Source organism: Astatotilapia calliptera, chromosome 2 (assembly GCF_964374335.1).
Source record: "Astatotilapia calliptera chromosome 2, fAstCal68.1, whole genome shotgun sequence".
Classification (NCBI taxonomy): Eukaryota; Metazoa; Chordata; class Actinopteri; order Cichliformes; family Cichlidae; genus Astatotilapia; species Astatotilapia calliptera.
Window position 1 is genome coordinate 21,855,880 of NC_137423.1, and position 21,218 is coordinate 21,877,097.

Below are 21,218 nucleotides of genomic sequence, written 5' to 3' on the forward strand. Positions count from 1 at the left end.
CTTAACAATTTTATCATAAAAAAGAAAACACAAATATTTTTGAAATCTGTCAAAAACCTGTGAAAAAATACAATTTTTATACCCAAACTTTGACACTTAAATCAGAAAATAAATCAAACGTGACATTCAACCACTAAAACTCATTTTTCTGTTAAGTAGGAACAATTGCATATATCTGTAATTTGGTATCTTAATCTTAAAAATAAAATGTGCTTCTCCTCATTTACTGTAAAACAGTCAATCTTGAAATTCATGGATAACAACAATAATTCTATCTTAGCATTAAAGTGATCGTGTCGATTAAAGAGCTTGCACAAACTGGTGGATCAACCATTACAGAAAAAATGATTCTGGTAATTAACCAATAATGTTAAATTAGTGCAACTGCGGCATGAACCTTACACTCGATGATGTTCTATTAAATTTGTTATGCACTGTAAAGTACGTACGACAGCCCCCAGTGGATTTCCCAGATGTAGTAGTCACAGACCAATAACAATCCGATTATTTTGACTGAGGGTTGAATTGTGTGAACATTGTTTTAGTATGCTGCCCACCTTTATCTGTTTGGTGTTTACAAGAATGTCTGCAACAGCTCAAAGATAAAATGTGCTCCAAGTGGACAAAGACTAAGGATTAGGAGACCTGTTCTTTTGCTTGGATTATGTGTCCATCCTGACTGCAGTGTGTGTACCTGGAGGCATGTGAGGCAGTGGTAGAGTGGTGGGAGCGGGTCGACATTCGACTGCCTGCATAGTTGCCTGCACCCTCGGCTCCGTGGCTGATCACGCACTCGGTCGTAGGGACGCTCTTGGAGATGTACTGAAAAAATAAAACATAAAAGGCGTTTGATTGTTTTGTTACCTTCAAATCAAAGCAAAAACAAACATATGGACAGGGAATTTTAAATGTAACTACATCAGGGCGTTCTGCTCTTTCCTCTTCACTGTTTTCAGCTTTACGTTTATGCTGACTCATGCCTATTGTATCTCCACCAGGATGCTAGGTGTTTTCTGCCCTCTCTTTAACATGTAGCTAGCTGCGTGACACCAAAATTTCCCCATGTAGTCAGTGAATCACCGTTTTACTCACATAAACACTTTGCTGAAGGCAGGCCTTAACTCAAGTTTTAAATCGAAGTCACGAAGCTAAAAAAAAACTCCAGCAGGAACATGAACCAGCTGAGTCTCTGTTGGTTTCTGAACATCCAGTCCTCCTGTCTTTTTCCTCTTCGGTCGGTCATTAGCATTAATGAATATGTGAGGGTTTTCTGGACTTCTTGACACCCAAATCCTATTTCTGGGATGGGTATATTTAATTAAAAGCACTGATATATCTGGTTTTATTTTAATAAATGCTGCGGGGCTTTGATATAGTGGATTTTTATGCTATATCAGATCAGTAGCTATGCTTGTAAATTAATTGCTGTTGAATCGCATAGCAAAAAGTCAAATGAAATCAATTTGTTACAGTTGCAAACACTCTGGTTTCAACTTAACTCATTCACTGCCAGCCATTGGCAGTGAATGAGTTAAACCCATTGACTCATACACTGCAAGTGACGGCTATAGACGTCAATGGCAGTGAATGAGTTAAGCTTAAACAGCTTCTCTGAAAGTAATGATAATTTGCAAAAACAAACTAAAATTAGGGCTCCACTCAGCTGAGTGTTATTATTGTTTGGACTCACGTCAACCATGGGGATCTCCTCAGGACCAGGGCCAGGATGATTTGGCCCATTAGCCAACATGCGGTTTGGCTGCTCCACACACTGATTCTGGTTTTGGTGTAGGTGACTCTGCATCTTCTTCCTCTGCTTCCTGGACGGGTGGTGATGATGAAGGAACAATAAGAGATCTACCAAACCGATGTCCTCTCTTACTACTGAATTCAAAATATGTGAGGGGACGTGGTAGAACATGAGTCAATAGAATTTAGCTGGCAAAATGTGAATTAAATGTATTTATATATTACTATTGTACTTACAGTCAATGTAAGATGCCTGCACAAAAGCGTTTTTTTGGTCTATAAGATGGTAGCAGTTTCAAGATGCCTTCCGCCAATCATGTTATTTAGATGACAATGTTCAAATATGGTACTGTGCAAAAGTCTTAAGTAGTTTAGTCATTTAAAAAAATAGATTTGAGCAAATGTTCTCCAAGCTTTCTCGTGGTTTTTCAAAGTTTTTCTTCAAACATTGGCTGCTTTTTCATTTATTTTTGTTTCCACATAACAGAGAACTTAGCAAAAAAACTAACTTTAAATTGTATCTCTACGCTCTTTGTTACAAACAGGCTGTCACAAAACGAAATCACGTTCTTATTTCTTTAGTTGAATCTATGCAAAAGATCAAGTCTGACCAATTTAAAATAATCTTTTTCACCAAAAACTTAATTTTAATACATCTGTTTGCTAAAAAAGTGTCCATGAAAAATTTGAGGAAACTAGACAAGTAAAGGGCAAAACACAAAATAGCAAGCCTAAAACAACATCTATATTATGGACAGTATGTGAAAGTCACGTCCTTAAGAAACAGGCCCTTCACCATTCAGAAACGGTCTCAGTGGAAGACTTGCTGTCAAGAAGCCATTAAGGAAGGAAAACAAGGTGAAACGGATAAAGTCCGAAAATTACATAAGAGCTGGACTGAGGATCAGTGGCAACAGGTGTGATGGAATCATGAAGCCAAACTTGAAACTGTTGGTTCAAATGATTGTCAAATGTATCCTATATGGAAGACGTCAGTAGAGCGGGACGACAGTGAGTGTCTAGAATTATCTGTAAAACACGGTGGAGGCTCTGTCTTAGTGTCGGCTGCATTTCAGTCGGTGGTGTTGGGAATCATGTCATAACTGCTGGAAGTATGAACACCATTATCATCCATTATGCAATACCATTGGGAAATCATCTGATTAGAAATGGCTTTATTTTTCCACATGTTAATGATCCTGAATACACTGCTAGTATAGTAAAAGCATAGTGGATAAAAAACACACAATGAAACACTGTCAGGCATGGATTGGCCTCCCCAGAGCCCAGACCTCAACTTTACTGAAGCAGTGTGGGACCATCTTGACAGAGAATGTAGCAAAAGTCAGAAACATCCAAAGAAGAGCTTTGAATGTCCTTCAAGAAGCTTGGAGAACTATTCCTGAAGACTACTTAAATTAAGGTGGTAATATCAAATATTGGCTTTTAAGCGCATTGGGATTTCTTTTTGTCTTATGCACTGCATTTACGTTTAATTTTGCAAATGTTTTAGAAAATCGCAGCACTTATTTTTCCTAGCAGAATACAGTGGTTTGAGATTTTTGCACAGTACAAATTTTTCACAAATAAAGATGCAGCTTCTTTTTTTCTTTAAATAGAGCACTCTAATAATGTCTTAATTAATAATATTTCAGTTCCAGAGGACAATTTCTGCAGAACAAATGCTTTCAGTCAAAGTTACTTAACATGCATGCAATATAAGGCTTCTGATTGTAATAGAGTACTTTTAGGTCTTTGTAATGGCACTTTTGCTTTTAACTTAAGGGTTAATTCAAAGGTTTTGAGTCTTTTGTATACGGTGGAATTGTTTCTTTTTGCTTCAAAGACATACTTTGTTTTGCAGTAGGCCACCACACAAACGATGCCAACCACTAACAACGCCACACAGATGCCTGTGATCGTCAGCACCCGCCTCTGGTAGAGCTCCTCAGCCTCTGTGGATGCAAATATGCAAACACATACACACACATTCAAACGCACATTTTACCATACCAAAAATACACACGCACACACGCGCACACACACACACACATACAGCATGAGCACTATCCCATCTATGGCAACTAAAGAAACTGTTGTCCTCACTATGATCTGCTGTCATCGTGTCCCTGTGCTGTCTCTGTTCTATCAAATCACATGCCTTGGACTTTTAACGTTCTTGCAGTCACACAGTACTACACAACAAAGAGGAGTAATTATACAGTCTCACGACTATCATGAGGAAAAGCTGAGATGTAAACCTACAACCTGGCACAGACTTCCTGCTGTCTTAAACAAGTTTGTAATGGCCATGGGGATGTAATGCCACAGATGGCACTGGAAAAGATCTGATGCCATGCCTGTATGAATGGAGTCACACGAGACAAGTTGTCAAGATGGGGTAAAAAAAAATCAGGGTTAACACCACAGCGGCCCGAGAACCAGATGAAAGTTTGGTATTCACATAGCTCGCCATCAGCATCACAAACACAGGATTTTTTGAATTAAAACAAGTTGACACCAGATTGAATGTTTTGCTGCCCTCTGGTGGTGTGACCTATTACAGCCCAACAGCGATGTCACAATTTACCACCTTAACCTTAAGTTGAAGCTAAAAAGCGAAACATTTTTATCAAAGAAAAAGGTTTAAATAGCACCCATGGTGTTATGGTGTTTATTTTGTTATTTTACAATTTTACAATAATCTAATTCATAGCTCATATTCTTGGGAAAAACTGTGAACGACTATACTGTTTCTTTAACGTGCAAATCTCCTGCAAGAGTTCTTGTACATTGGGAAAGTAACCAATTTCAATTTAAACGGACTCAACAGTACAGGTGTGGAAGTCCCCGTGGATCACATTAAACTTTATTTAGTTCATAACACAATATGGTGATGGCGCGTGAATCTTGTAGTGAATCCAATTCAGATTCTGGGGGCTGCTGCGGTGTAACACTCTGTGTCAGAACGAAAAGCACAAAACACAGTGCAACAAATAAACAGAACGTGAGAGGGAAGAGAGAGGGAATAAAAGCAGGAAAAGCAAAGTGGTGAAAAAGGAGGAAGCAGAAGGAAATACACAGAGGGAAAGGAAAGAGGCTGCAAGGGGAGCAGGGGCGTGTCCAGGAAAAAGGCCCAGGAGAAGAAAGAGGCCTGCGGGAACCAAAGACTGATCTGACTTTGTCCCCTTATCAACTAACTGGATTATCGAGGTCACTGCATTGTTAGTTACGGCCAAATTAACAGTAACTAACAGTAACTTTTTGTTTTCATCAACCTAAATCAGTGTCAGTGCGCCCCAGGGGAGCTGTGGCTACAATGTAGCTGTACCAGTGTGTGAATGTGTGTGTGAATGGGTGTAGATGTAGTGTAAAGCGCTTTGGGGTTCTTAGGGACTAAGTAAAGCGCTATACAAATACAGGCCATTTACCATTTAAATCTTCTGCAACACAAATATTTGTTTGTTCAAATGAGTTTCTTCTCAGTTTACATTAAAACTAATGCCGTTCAGTGGTGCCTGAAACCTATCATTAAACCTGCCAAACAAAACAAAACAAAAACTCTAGACACGCCACTGAAAAGAAGGGAAAGGGGGCGGGGGGGGGGCACGAGGACAGTCTTTAAATAAAGGGCCTCTGTAGGGATTGACGAGCCTACGAGAGCCTCGGCCCGGCATTGTGTGTGTGTCACAGGGTACTGATACAGAAAGGCAAAAGGAAATGGGAAGGCAAGCTCGCTGGCACAGTGGGGCCAGCAGCGATCGTGATTTAGGACAGGCAAGCTCTTGACTCTGACACTGAGTCAATCAAGGGCATAATAATAAGGACAGACTATGTAGTCAGGCTTTTTTTGCTGGCTTTTGGCAGTGCTTTGCAAAAATGCTCGTAGCTTGCATGTTTTTGTTCGACGGGCTGCTGAAACCAATATGCACACTGCCAAAGCCCGGCGGACGAGCCAGTTACTTGTATTTATCAATGATGCAAAACATTCGCTGATTTTTCTTTTGGAGCAAAGAGGCAGCTTTTTGCTTTTCTGATATGGTGTCCAGATAAACAGTTTGGAGTCGTATCAGGAGCCCCTTACACTGAGTTTGAATGCACCTCTGCACGTTCTCTTATTATTGTATCCCTTCCCAATGAATTTGTCTCTTTCTCTAGTGTTGTTACACCAAAAAAAGAAGAGTGCATGCAAAGACGGGAGGTTAGGTGTCTTAAAACCAAGTTAGTGGGCAGGAGAAAAAGAAGGACAGGTTGTGAGAGACCCAGTTGTTGGTTTTAGAGAGAAGATGGCACAATAATGTGTGACTGTGAGAGGATCTTGGCACATCCTTTAAGCACAGCAAAATGAATAATAATGTTCCATACCCATAAATTCAATTCTGAGAAGCTCTGCCAGCGCAGAAAGTTGTCGTGGTAAAAGGAAAGAGACACATAGGGTCAGGTGTAATGTCCACTTTGGAGCAGATATATTATTTCCATGTCCTGCATATGCTGAACCAGGATATAAGTTAATTATAGAGTGACTGACACGCGTACCGTCTAGTAACAGACAGACAACTCAGACAGCCTCAGCTCTGTGATCCCCAGAAATGACAGGAAAAACTAAACAAAAAAAGAAAAACCCAAACAAACGAAGCCAAAAAACAGGCAGAAATCAAACACGAAGGGAGAAAATGAACCAAAAGCAGAAGGAAAGAGAAACAGCAGGCAGGAAAAGGCATGCAGAGAAAGACTGACAAAGACAGCAAGACAAGAAGCCACATCACTTACTGCTATATTTACTAGACCTCATTTCTGGAGTAAACAACATTGGACAGAAACAAAATAAAAAAGGACAAAAAATAAGACAAAAAAGTAAAGAAAACAAACGATAAAAGCAGTGAGTTTCTCTCCAACATAAAAACACAGTACAGTCGATGAGGCCGACACAACAAATGGGGGTGGGTGCTGTAACTCATTCGCCTAATGGCAACTGTGTGCCTTTGTACTGATTACAGCATACCTTCTGTATAACGCTGCTCTTAGAGACTCTCATAGGATTTACAGAGAGATCATCTCAGCATTCCCAATATTTCTGGCCTCACATGCATTACTGGCCAGAACAGTCCACCCTAACTTTTAACTTCTGTAACCTTGAGCACTGTGTGTTAATACTGCTAGAAAATGACACAAATTGATTTAAAACAGCAGAGGGTGTTCCTTCACCGTCACAGTGCAAAAGAAAACACAGACAGACTTCAGCATGAACACAAGGCTTGATGGTGGGGTCAAAAATAAGCACACGTTACATACAATAAAACCTGTTCTTGCTTTAAATGTGACATTATTCAGTATGGAAACTTCAGCAATAGACAAACAGAAACAAAAGCACAACATGAACGTGAAGCAACACTGTATAACCCCTGGAAACAAGAAGTTTTTATCTCGGTGTGATTGCTTGGGCAGCTACAAGAAAGAGCTCGTTTGTTTCTGTACAAAAGAAGCCAGGTGCTAACTTTAAAACTGTTCATTCTTTAAGCAGAGATCTCATCCCATTAATTATGTGCCTGTGCCAATATTGGCCGACTGTGTTTCGCTATCACTGCCCATGCAATCACAGGAGAATGACCAAACACATTTCTTTCATCCCTCTGATTTAAACAAGTGTTCAACATTTTGGGAAATCCACATATTTGACTTCCTGTGCAAGTGGGTTTGGCTATGTGGAAACTGGTCGTGTTTTTAATATGTTTTGATTGCTGATTGGAGCAAAAATGCAAACGATCGGAGAGAAGGGGACGACACAGTCCTGTCTCTCCAGGAAGACATTCAGAGCGTTGCGCTTGGTTGTCACAAATGAAAAATGAGAGCAGGGGAACGGGAGTTTCGCACGTTACATCCCACCCAGCAAAAACCTCTTTGAAAAGACACTGAAAAGACGACCCTGACAGACGTCTAAACAACGCTGATATTTGGTTCAAAAGGAAAAGGTGAAAAGTCGTATTCTTAGGTTGCTGAAAAGACATCTGTTTGCACATCAGTCTGAATTCGTAGTGAACTCCTCTGAAAACGCATAATTTAACCCAGAACCTTCTTGCTGTCAGTAAACACTGAATTTATTAGCCCACCTCTTATGAAAACAAGGAAAAACTGCCAAAAATGATAATGCTATTTATTAGGAAAATAACAAACTAAATTTGTGTTTGGGGCTGCACACTGTGTGTTCAGAAGTGTAGGTAATTTACTCTAAGTAAAAATAACCAAATAACCAAAAATATTAATGCATTTTATATTTTTTCTGATTTTTTTAACAGTAAATTTGAAAATTCAGAGATATAAGCAGTATTTATATTTTAGTATTAAAAAATATAACTTCGATCAAAGTGCTTAGCCATCAGTGCTTAAGCAAAAACTTACCTTGGGTGGCGCTCTAATAAATTTGTACGGTACATGCACTGTATGAACATAACTTAATTTGATTTTTGCCTTGAAGGTAATGCAATACGCAGATAATCACTCAGTGGGCAGGCTGGTGAAAATATGTGGAATTCAAGTCTATGTGAATACGACCTTTCACCTTTTATTCTTCACCTAAATTTAGACTTACAGTCATCGAAAAACAGTCATTTGGTTCTTGATAGATTTTAAAATTAGGTAAATATAAGCTCAGATGAACAACAACACGTGGCATATTAGACTGTGTTATTATTTACTTAACAAAATCTAAGACAAAATGCAGAAGCAGGGAATTCCTTAATTCCTAATTAAGGAATTAGGAGTTCAGAGGTTAAGCACCAGAGGTGCAGCTAATCAAATGCACCAGAAAAACTGATAATCAGCAAGTGTGAGCACCACTATAAAAGCTACATTTTGGCAGTTTGCGGGTCTGGTATTGAGGAAAATCTCGATCAGCTTAAAGATGCAGTTGTTGCTGCCTATCAGTCTGGGAAGGGCTATAAGCTCATTTCCAAATAATTTGAAGTCCATCATTCTAGAGTCAGAAAGATTATTCACAACTGAAAAACATCCAAGACAGCTGCCAATCTTCCCAGGAGTGGACATTAAAGCTAATTCACCCCAGGGTCAGAGTATGTGATGGTCAGAGAAATTGCAAAAAACACAAGAACTACATCTCAGACTCTAAAGGCCTTAGTTAGCATGTTAACTTGTTACAGTACAATTAGAAAACTGAACAAGTCTCATGTTTTGCCAGGAGACAGCCTCCTTTCTGTAAAGAGAGCGAGGCAGTACAGCTTAGATTTCCAGACGTCCAGAACAATGTCTTTTGGACAAACGAGACCAAGGTGGAGATGTTTGGCAACAATGCACCATGTCTGTAGAAAACCAAACTCAGCACAGCAGCACAAACACCTCATAGCAACTGTAAGGCACGGTGGAGGAGGGATGAGGATTTAGGTTTGTTTTGCAGTCTCAGGACGTGGGGACCTTGCACTCATTGAGTCATCTGTGAACTCTTCTCTATACCAAAGTATCCTAGAGTCAAATGTGAGGCCATCTGCCTGACAGCTAAAGCAGAAACTGGGTCATGTAACAGTGAATCCAAGCACAGCAGCAAAACTACAACCAAACTGCTGAAAAAGGGAAAAATAATTACTTAGTTTTTCACTTCCTTTTCACTGAGTGCTTCTGCATTTTGCTTTTTGATAAATGAATAGTGTAATATGACATATGTAGTTGTTATTGTATGTTAATAATTTTAGAACCAGCTAAGACCCATGTAGTTTTTATTAAGTCCTGATACATGAAACCTCAGAAAGGAAGTACTTTGTTTTCCACATGACCGTAAAAGGGAAGTCTTTTAAAGGGTAAAACTGAGGGGATATAAGCCATAGTGGCAACTTACAAAGAGGACTGATACAAGAATCTTTAGCCTAACTTGGTATAACGACTGGAACATTTTAGAAAAAGCTTACTTGGCTCTGTTCAACACTAAATAATTTAAAAGGTAAAAACATTAACCTCTTAGCTCTACTGTTTGTCTGTAAATAACAATATTCCAGTAACTCACTGCTACTAGCATCAAAACCCCACAACTTTCAGTTTTTTACTTTATTTTTTACAATTACACAGTAAATATATAACAATTTAATTTACTATAACACTTTACTGTTTGGTGGTAGTAACATTTTGGTACCCGTGGACAGGACCAGGCAAACTGTTTCCCTTTGCTTACAGTCTTTGTGCTAAGCTACGCTAACTTGTTAGCTATCTTGGCTATAGGTTTATATTTAATGTATCTGTATCACATCAGTGGTAATAGTCTTATAGCTCTGTTCAGAAAAACAAATAAGAAAATTTCCCAAATGTTAAAATATTCAATTTATTCAAAAATTATGTGACAATTTCTGAATGTGTTTGAAGTGAACCCTACATGAAAAGTTCAAGCAGCGTTTAGCAATATGCCATAAAAATATTTTATCGGATGATCCATGGGTGCTTGTAGTGGTAGTATATACACAGTATATCATAAGCTCTTAACCGTCAGAAGAAATAACCTCTAAGATGTCATTTGAAGAAAGTCAGATCAATACACACTGAGACAGGCCCTCGGTTGAATGACGATGAATGGTGCTTTCAAACATCATTACCTGAAGACTTAAAATGTTGAAACATTCAAACTCTAAATCTTATTTCCATTCACTTGCCAAATTGTTGGGATTTTGGGCACATTGTCACTGTTAACAAAAACTGGCAGCTGTTCAAAACAATGTTGCAAGGACTCAACTTTCCAAAATGTAAAATCGATCCAAGATTTTTCTGCTAATAGATTCTATCCACATAGTTTTGCCTTGATTGCTCAATTCTGGCTTCTCTTTTTGCTGCTCCAAAACAAGCGGCACCAATGGATCATCTACAAAGAAAAGTGACAAAGCGATTCAACGAAAGCAAATAACTTCAACCTCCTGTGTTGCTCATTATGTTAATTCTCTGTCTCCTCTGTTTCTTTTAGTGCAAGCCTCCGGATCAAGTTGCAGCACGAGAACTTTTGGGTGTAATTTACATGACTGATGTGCAGAATTTTAAGCTGTAAGACTAGGCATAATGCTTATTAAGTTGTTTATTTTGGAACTGTTTTGTAGATCCAGCGTACTTTAAATAGGGTTTCAAGCAGGTGAGCTGGCAGGAAAAATAGATGCAAATATCCCTACAGTGGTTGCTTCTGGTTACTAGAGGGGCACCACAGAGGAACCAGGGGAGACAGGGAGAGAAAAGGGTGGACACAGAATCATGCAAACATCACACACACGTTCACATACATACGATAACTCACATTAAACAGACGAGCAGGTATGCAAACACACACGCACACGCATACACTCCCTCCATTCAACCCCTCCAATGTAGCATGCAGCATCTCAGTGGGAAAGAGACAGACAAGAGCAAATGGACATACTGTAGAAATTGGCCATGACGGAGTTTTGACAGCGGTCCCCCGTATAGTCATTGGGACACCTGATGGAGGGAAAACGAGACACAGAGGGAGGGGAAGGAAGGTTAAAGTTACAGCGGGAAGAGAGAGGATAAAACAGGAGGAAAGAGAGGAGGAGGAAGACACAAGGACAGATAGATAAGAGGGGGAGAGAGGAAGGGAAGGAGGGAGACGTAGGAGAGGAGAGAGATGAGGGATTAGAAACATCACAATCCACCAAGTACAGAAAGAGAGAAAGAGAGAGACAGAGAGAGAGAGAGATGACCTGCATACTGTGACATCACCGCCATCAATATGACATCACTGCTACAGTTCAGACATCATCACAGTCGTGGGGGTTGTGTGATGGTGGTGCAGGAGATAGGAGGGGTCAAACGCACAGCCGTTAGCCTCCAACCCCTCTCACACACAAACACAGGTGTAGACAACACCCACAAAATGCATACATGAACAACTGCTTTATGGACTCCCACTCGTTGTACTGGAGAAATGTATTAAAACAATTTATTAACCATTATATAATATGCAAACATATTAACAAAACACAGCAGTCATGAACCTGATTGTGTCCAAACCTGTAAGTTTACAGTGGTCTCCACTCAAGACCGATGCAGGATCTATATGTTAGCCAGCAGATATAATTCTGGGCTGTTTTTACACATATAAACAAGAAAGTGAGTTGTTTGAAAAAATGCAGGAGGATGATATGATGTAATCGGATGCTAATCTGTGAAATCCCTGTTAGTGGAACACGTTTTATCATTTATCATGCTGAGCTCTTTTCAATAAATGCTCTACCCAGAGGAGGAGCTAGCATGTAAACGTCTGTGATTTTGTGCCTCACTTTACTCTTTGCCTTTCTGATCATGGTCATTTTGATGTTTGGTCCGCCATGTTTTTCTCGTCAATTACATTTTAGTTTTTTTGGTAAAGAGGATGCAAACACAGTGACTGTACCCTGAGCATACATAGGTAGCAGATGCAGAGCTAAAGACTCCAAAGTTAGCTACAGTTTACCTTTTTTGTTAAAAGAGAGTTCTTCCTTCCCTCTTTTGCCAAGTGCTTGCACATACTGGATCGTCTGGCTGCTGGGCTTTTCTCTCTTGCTAATATTGTCGCATCTTTACCTTGCAATACAAAGTGCTTTGAGGCAACTGTTACTTTATTTTTAATTATTTTTGGTGAATTCAGCTTATTTCAGTGCTGGCTGGATGATCTTTCGAGCAAGGGAAAGATTGTTTTCAGTGATTAATTCAGTGTTTTCCTATTATATCGAACAGAACTAAACAACAGAAATGTAAAAAATTAGTCCTGTCAGGCGCTAACGCGTTAACAAGCTAAAGGCGCTAACGTATTAGCACCGTACCGCCCCTCGCATGGGGCAATCTGCGCTAAATTGCTAATGGAGATTTGCCGCGTTAATGCGGTTATGGCGCTAATGTAATTTTAATGAGATTAACGCTGACAGCACTAGTAAAAATTTGTGGGAAGAGAAATTATAACTGCACTCAGGTAGCTTAGCTGAGCTAACCAGCTAACACAATAAAATGTGACATAATGATGGCCGTTAATCACTAAGATACTTTTTTACAGAATAACTAATACACACACACACACACACACACACACACACACACACACACACACACACACACACACACACATACATATAACACACACATCTCCTGCCTCAAATGTATTAATGAGTGTAATATAAGTAATGCATAGCCAACACAAAGGTTAGACTCCAAACCAAAATAAAGAGCTGAAAGATACGAAAAATGCTCTAAAAGGCAAAGGTTAGCTGCAGGACAGTAATTCTCTTTGGGTGCGTCTCTACAGCGGCTGGAAAGGCAGGCCTCCCTGTTTGAGTCATGCTGGTCGTTAGTCATGCATTTTCCATTAAATGCAGTGTCCCTGCTCTGTGTAATGCGATGTTTAAATGTACTCCATAAATAAATCATAAAGAAACGAGGACCTGTAATCATGGCACACGCTTAAAACCAAAGCATTTTCCACAAGTCTAAAAAATGAAAGAGCGCGCAGACAGAGAGAGACAGCCTTCCACAGTGTGTGAGCATGAAAATGGGTGGAATAGGTTTTGGTATTTCTTGGGCATAAATAACAGCAACAGTTTACATGCAGCTGCAGAATGTGGTGTTTAGTTTCTGGATGGGTGGCGAGCTGTCAGCAATACCACGAGCTAAACGTGATTCATATTCTGGCATCAGCCATCAAACTCACAACACTGAAACTGCAGCTCCTCGCTGCATCACAGCAACTAGAAAATTGACGCATGCCAGTTATTGGTAATTTGGAGGCTAAATATTGATTTTGACATTCTTATATTAATCTTCATTCACTCACTAAAACACTACAGGACCCCAATTTTAAATAATGCCTTTCTGAAAATTTAAAAAAAATCTCTGTAAGAGTGCTTCAAATCCAGAAATGTCTTAAATTGTGTGTTATAATGGTGTCGAGGCTTTTACCCAGCTGGGAATAATTGATGTAATCTCTTTATTGCTGTAATTGATAGTAGATCAGCTTTTACTGCAGTCAAATGAAAAATAGACATGTTATAGAATATCTTATTCAGCTGCAGTGCACATATGCTGTAGATGGATCATAACAATTGACCACAGTTTTATGATATCATGGGTGTGGCCCCATTACAGTTATTATAGGATGAAAGAAGCTCTCTGGCGATTTCACCCAGGCCCCAGTAATGACCACACTGTATTTATTACAGTGGTCAACCAATTTATCCAGTTTGAAACGCAAGAAGCCTCGTCTTCCCCTCATGCACACACTGTCCGTATAACTGACTGGGTATCCTTTTCTCCTCTTTCTCACCACTAAAGAGACAACTTGCATTTTGAATCAATTACAGCAAAAACCCTCAGTAGAGCCCACTCAGCAATTTCCCAGAGAGATATAAATAGAGCAGAGAGAGAGAGAGAGAGAGTGGTGGGAGACACTGGGTGCAGATGCAGCCCTATGCCGGCAAAGCTTTTACTGTATATCATCTCTTTTCTATTTCTTTGCACCCGTTTTACCCTTTGCATTCCTATTTTTTCCACTCTGTACTGTTCTTTCAGCCCCCAGATCAAGTGGAAAGGAAAGGGGGAAAAAAGCTAACACACCTTTTGTTCCAACCATCTGAATGAATGTGGTTATATTCATTATTCAAAGGGATCATCAAATTTAACAGAAGAACCACGGACAGTTATGGGCAAAACGTTCACAAGCCTGACCTCATGGCATTTGTAGATTAGATTAGTTTAGATTAAATTATCTTTACTGATTCATGAGGGGAATATCGGCATTTTCCACCTATAGCTGTGAATACACGACATACTGTTCTATGCCAGCATTCAGACTGTAGTTTAGCAAGTTCACATTAATCAAAGCAGGGATCTGCAGCTTTACACAGAAAACCAGAGGCACACCGAGGTTTAACTTGCCCACAGCTTGGTGGGGGAATGTTTGCCTATGCTCATCTTTAATTTACCCTCCATACTTTAAGCCAGGGTGCCTTTCTGTATGTGCTGTCCTCCACTTTAACCTACAGACTCCATTTTGCAATACAGCATTACTTTCTCCTTCAGGGAAGAGGAGATTACAGGTTCCTGTGGTCGGCACAAAAAGAATTTTAGAGATGTTAACAGTTCTTGCTGCCTGGCTATGTTTTGCAGTGGGTAGATTTGAAGCTGTCGTGCAGATTCAAGAGTGTTGTTATGCGTGTGTCTGTGAAGCCGGGTGGTGGTCTACATATCTCTGAGGTGAACAAGAAGCACAGACACCTGCAGACAGCAGTCTTATTTACATCCTGTTATCCAATGGCCTTAACAGACAGGCCAACAAAGGATGACAAAGCTGAGAAGCTACAGTAATTCTCTGGAAAACGCTGGCTAGTCTACTGCTACTTTACTGCTAGCTTGCTGTGTCTTCTTTAAATATGCAGTGTGTTGTATGCAGTGCAATCATGCACACGCGGTTGTGCAATCCTGCACATTTTGCATCGCTAAACTGCTATACGCAGCTCCTAATGTCTATATGAACCCTCTCAAACAAAGTTTTCTGCTTGTCAGCACCATGAAAAAAACGTTCTGATTTATCCTTCAGCGATGACCCAAAGGTATATCAGATGAGAGGCAGAGAGCGAGTGGAAGGGGAATATTGGGAGAAAAAGAGAGTGAGAGAAAGAGAGAGATGGAAATGTAAAAACAAAGAGACAAAAAAAATGGAGACCTGAAACAGACACCTCTGGAGCTAAGGATGGATTTCTAGCCGAGACATCCTATTGTACAGAAAGCATAAAAACAAAGCTTCTGACCATGCATGACTATACACGCCATCTGTTAGCCACACCGTCAGAGGAAATGTTTGTTACACATCTACAAAATGACCCAACATGTATGCCAGTTTAGAACGGAAAGACTAAAACCTCTAGTTCAGAAAACCGGTTATTATGAAGTCAACTTAGGCGACTTCGATATCTGCTTTTAGGAGTTTATCGAGAAATTGTATTATCTGAACTGGTGGCATGACCAGCTACTACTCCATTTAACAGCTCTCCAGTATATATAATGACTACTTTTAACAGTGTATCCATTGGGTTAAATTGTGCTTGTTTAGCCATACTACTAGCTAAAATCAAAATTGTTGATTTATACTTTTTATCAAGCTACTTCAACCTTTGATACAAATGTTTCAATTCCAACTGCTAGAAATACTTTCAGCTAAATATTTCCCACTTTTTAGCTAGCTATTTCAACTGTGTCCATTCTGTTTTGACAAGTATTGTGCTTGTTTATCTATACTGTTATATAATATAATATAATAATATAACAATACTTAAAGTTTCATTTTCATCTGCTTTCCATATTTTTAGATAATTATTCTAACTTTTTATTCTTAATTTAAGATAGCTATTTCAATTGTTTATCTACTGTATTGCATGAAGCTTCTTGCCTGTTTGCATCCATCTTTTAAATTACTTGTGGCCACAGTTTGCTACTGCCTCTGGAAGCAGCCTTAACTCAGTTGACTTCAAATTACTGGAGTCTCTATGGCAATGCCTACGTCCCATTAACAAAGGTTGTAGCTGGGCAAGCTGAGAAACCAGGAAGTTTTTTTTGCGCATGCGCAATGTTGATAACCTCTGAAACTGAGGCAGCTGCTGGCTTTGCTTTCACTGCTCTGAGATCAGTGCTCATCTGCACATGGTATGGAAACATAGCTAGCACTAGAAAGTAAACAAGCCCTCTATGATTTATCATTGTAACAGACAAGTTTCCTTTTAATAACCAACTTGACCATGATGTGTTATGAGGAGCAAGCTTTTAATAACTTCTTTAGCATGTTAGCAAGGAAATGATTAATGAAAGGTAGGATATCTGGTTTATTGTCAGGGTAATTGGCTCTGCTTGCTTGTCTAGCACGCCACTGGTGCATGTTGATCGGTACTGAATCACTGAATCATGCTTATTATTAATCTCTGGCTCTCTTCCACAACATGTCTTTATCCCGCAGGGCTCTAGAGTGCGACCAATTTGGTCGCAAATGCGACCAAATTTTTCAGTGGTGCGACTAAAAATAAATATTTGGTCGCACAGGTGCGACCAACTGTTCCGGTAACAAAAAAAAAATCTCTGTAACTCTCCGTGTGGTCAACAACAGACACACTTTATCGTGGACTAAACCAATCAGAGATAGTCAGGGGCGGGAAATCTCTGATTGGCCGTGGTCCAGTTGAAAGTGCAGGTGGAAGAGAGAGGTGAGTAGCTTGAATAAAGCGATATCAATTCATTAACGGATTCCACACAAAGACCTAAACACGGAGCGGACCCAACACATCAGAATCAGCTTCGTCTTTCTCGGCTTTCTCACCCGACGGCCTGAACACGGACACGCTGTCGGAGCTTAGCGATTCTTCGGGTCCGTGCTGTGTTTACGTCTTTTTGCGCTGATTCTGAGCTGCAGGTTTTGCCTCTCTCCGACCAAAATTCACCGAGCCTGCAGCAAAAGAAGCAGCAAACTGCGCTTCACATTTGATCAATGTCGTCATGAATTCCCTCTGACTTTTGCTGTTTTGCTTCCACCACGATAAAAATCACACTTCCTGCACAGCTCTCTCTCTCTCTGTACTTCAGGAACAGTTTCCCGTCTCAAATCTGTTTTCTGCATTATTCATTCGCTTATTACCCACCAGTCTACCGTTGTTTACAGCGCTTTTTCTTTTTTCACTTAAATGACCTCGGACAAGAAAGCCTAATTTCTGCTGTTCAATACTGAAGAAATTTAAATTTCTTAAAATTATGCAAAATTGCAGAATATTTTTAAGGTTATCTGCTATAAAAAGCCAGACCAGGAAAATCTCCTTCATGTTTTCCTGTGTTTTATTCTCAGTTACTTTCACACAAAGGCATCTGCTGTGATTTTCACAATTCTGATGAAGTCTCATGTGTATCAGTACTGATAAATGATCAGAATTATAATATTTCTGACTGTCTGAGGCTAAATTGAATCAAATCAGGACTTTGAGAACCGGAATTGAATGGATTATAGAAATCAGTGATGATACTCAGCCCTAGTGAGCAGCCTAGGCCTGAGAGAAGTGGATGTACTGTAGCTGTGGGTAATAAGAAAAGATAAAAAGAACTATTGATAACTTTTTTGTTAAGTTAAGGCCTGATCTGTCTGAAATTCATAGCCAGTGCTCTGACACGGTGCCATCAATATTTGAATGCTGAAAAAGCACAGTGTATCCAGAAAACACATTATATGCTGCAGTAAATGCACTGCCCAAGTGTCCCCTCTCCCCACGGCCTTTCAGCAGCAGACAGCAGCAAACAGGTTGTCAGAGGAGCCGAGATGATGATTAAGTTTTTAACATTTTCTACAATATTGACAAAGCACTTTAAGCACAAGTTTGTTAGTTAATAATTTAGAAATTAATATTGTCTGTATGGACTTCTGTAAGTGCACATGTAAAACTGCGGTGTTAAGCGATGTGGTTGAAAAATTTGAGTGCGCCTAACTTTTGTGCCGGTACACCTAAATTTTTAAAGTTAGGCGTACCGGTGCGCCCATGTCAAAAAGTTAGTCTAGAGCCCTGTCCCGTCTTCCTTCTCTCACCCCAACTGGTCGCAGCAGATGGCCCCTACCTGAGCCTGGTTCTGCCGGAGGTTTCTTCCTGTTAAAAGGGAGTTTTTCCTTCCCACTGTCGCCAAAGAGCTTGCTCATTGAGAGTCATGTGAGATTGTTGGGTTTTTCTCTGTGTGCGTTACTGTAGGGTCTACCTTACAATATAAAGCGCCTTGAGGTGACTATTGTTGTGATTTGGCGCTGTATAAATAAAAGGGAATTGGATTAAACAGAAGTACTGCCAGCTAAAATTGTTTAAAACTGTTTACCTTCCCGGCTAGCTCTTGTAGTTGTCAGCTACATCCTATTAGCTATTTATTTATTTTTTACTCATAGCCTTCATATATTTCATCAACTACTTTAAATAATTTTATTTGTTTAGACATTTTTAATGGCTAATGATGTAACTAGATGAGTTTTGTTATTACTTAAGTTTATTGCTTTTTAATTTTTTGTTGCGTCATTATTGCCTACCGTTTATCCTTTAACTTCTAAGTCTTCAGCTCAAACATGTTTATCTCCACTTTTTTCTTTAGTGAAAAAAGTGATTAAAGAACTGAACTTCGTGATTAGTTAATCTAATTTTTCCATGTACCCCCTGGCTACTAAAATATACCCCATGAGGTACTTAGCGCTTTGATTGGGAATGACTACAGGGAGTGCAGAATTATTAGGCAAATGAGTATTTTGTCCACATCATCCTCTTCATGCATGTTGTCTTACTCCAAGCTGTATAGGCTCGAAAGCCTACTACCAATTAAGCATATTAGGTGATGTGCATCTCTGTAATGAGAAGGGGTGTGGTCTAATGACATCAACACCCTATATCAGGTGTGCATAATTATTAGGCAACGTCCTTTCCTTTGGCAAAATGGGTCATAAGAAGGACTTGACAGGCTCAGAAAAGTCAAAAATAGTGAGATATCTTGCAGAGGGATGCAGCAGTCTCAAAATTGCAAAGCTTCTGAAGCGTGATCATCGAACAATCAAGCGTTTCATTCAAAATAGTCAACAGGGTCGCAAGAAGCGTGTGGAAAAACCAAGGCGCAAAATAACTGCCCATGAACTGAGAAAAGTCAAGCGTGCAGCTGCCAAGATGCCACTTGCCACCAGTTTGGCCATATTTCAGAGCTGCAACATCACTGGAGTGCCCAAAAGCACAAGGTGTGCAATACTCAGAGACATGGCCAAGGTAAGAAAGGCTGAAAGACGACCACCACTGAACAAGACACACAAGCTGAAACGTCAAGACTGGGCCAAGAAATATCTCAAGACTGGTTTTTCTAAGGTTTTATGGACTGATGAAATGAGAGTGAGTCTTGATGGGCCAGATGGATGGGCCCGTGGCTGGATTGGTAAAGGGCAGAGAGCTCCAGTCCGACTCAGACGCCAGTAAGGTGGAGGTGGAGTACTGGTTTGGGCTGGTATCATCAAAGATGAGCTTGTGGGGCCTTTTCGGGTTGAGGATGGAGTCAAGCTCAACTCCCAGTCCTACTGCCAGTTTCTGGAAGACACCTTCTTCAAGCAGTGGTACAGGAAGAAGTCTGCATCCTTCAAGAAAAACATGATTTTCATGCAGGACAATGCTCCATCACACGCGTCCAAGTACTCCACAGCGTGGCTGGCAAGAAAGGGTATAAAAGAAGAAAAACTAATGACATGGCCACCTTGTTCACCTGATCTGAACCCCATTGAGAACCTGTGGTCCATCATCAAATGTGAGATTTACAAGGAGGGAAAACAGTACACCTCTCTGAACAGTGTCTGGGAGGCTGTGGTTGCTGCTGCACGCAATGTTGATGGTGAACAGATCAAAACACTGACAGAATCCATGGATGGCAGGCTTTTGAGTGTCCTTGCAAAGAAAGGTGGCTATATTGGTCGCTGATTTGTTTTTGTTTTGTTTTTGAATGTCAGAAATGTATATTTGTGAATGTGGAGATGTTATATTGGTGTCACTGGTAAAAATAAATAATTGAAATGGGTATATATTTGTTTTTTGTTAAGTTGCCTAATAATTCTGCACAGTAATAGTCACCTGCACACACAGATATCCCCCTAAAATAGCTAAAACTAAAAACAAACTAAAAACTACTTCCAAAAACATTCAGCTTTGATATTAATGAGTTTTTTGGGTTCATTGAGAACATGGTTGTTGTTCAATAATAAAATTATTCCTCAAAAATACAACTTGCCTAATAATTCTGCACTTCCTGTAGTTTAGATTTGTACAAAGCTTTGGCTGTAAATACAAAGTCTAAAAAACTTACAAACCTTTCTATAAATGAAAAATATATATAAATAAATCCTGCAAGATAATTGCTAGTAGTGCAAGGCCAAGTAACACCTCCGTTATTCTAGTGCAAGGCTCTAAAAGAAAGTGCTACAAGCTGCAAACAGGTATTTACCGTTATACTGTTACTTCCCATCTGCAATCAGTTATGATGATGTCTGCTACAACAGTTTTGCTCTGGAATAAGTTGATATAACACAGCAGTGATTCATCTAAAAATTCAGTTCATGAAAATTTTTGCACTTGCTGTTCTAAACACCTACCAGTCTGGTAGCAGTTTCCTAGGAAAAATCCTCCCACTCACAGGAAGTGATGCATTTATGTTTACAGTTCATTTCAAATAAACACAAGGAAGAAGTAGATCGTTAGCAGTGAAGTTTTTAATCACTGTGGGGCTGTGTCAGTGCAGAAAAGTTATCACTACATTTCACGTCCTCCTTGCCATGATTGTGACCAGTAGTTTGTCACACAGCTTGTCCTGTCTCCTACCTACTGGGACAACAGGAAACATGGTGACACAAACAGTGCATAGGAGTAAAATGTGAAGTAAAGGGGGGGAGATAACTGGAATATTAATGTTTGTCAAGCCTGAGT

General features: G+C 39.8%; 1 protein-coding gene across 2 annotated transcripts in view; it reads right to left on the reverse strand.

Annotated features, from left to right (window-relative positions):
* Positions 1-21,218, reverse strand: part of nrg2b (neuregulin 2b) — a 73,607-nt gene that overhangs the window by 7,263 nt on the left and 45,126 nt on the right. The window contains exons 5-9 of one of the 2 annotated variants that reach the window (XM_026187021.2): positions 11,144-11,202; positions 6,115-6,138; positions 3,602-3,704; positions 1,691-1,820; positions 695-822 (exon numbers count right to left, since the gene is read on the reverse strand). In XM_026187021.2, coding sequence (XP_026042806.1) covers positions 695-822; positions 1,691-1,820; positions 3,602-3,704; positions 6,115-6,138; positions 11,144-11,202 — 444 coding nt within the window. The remainder of the gene's footprint in view (positions 1-694; positions 823-1,690; positions 1,821-3,601; positions 3,705-6,114; positions 6,139-11,143; positions 11,203-21,218) is intronic. The other variant, XM_026187027.2, reaches the window with a different exon arrangement.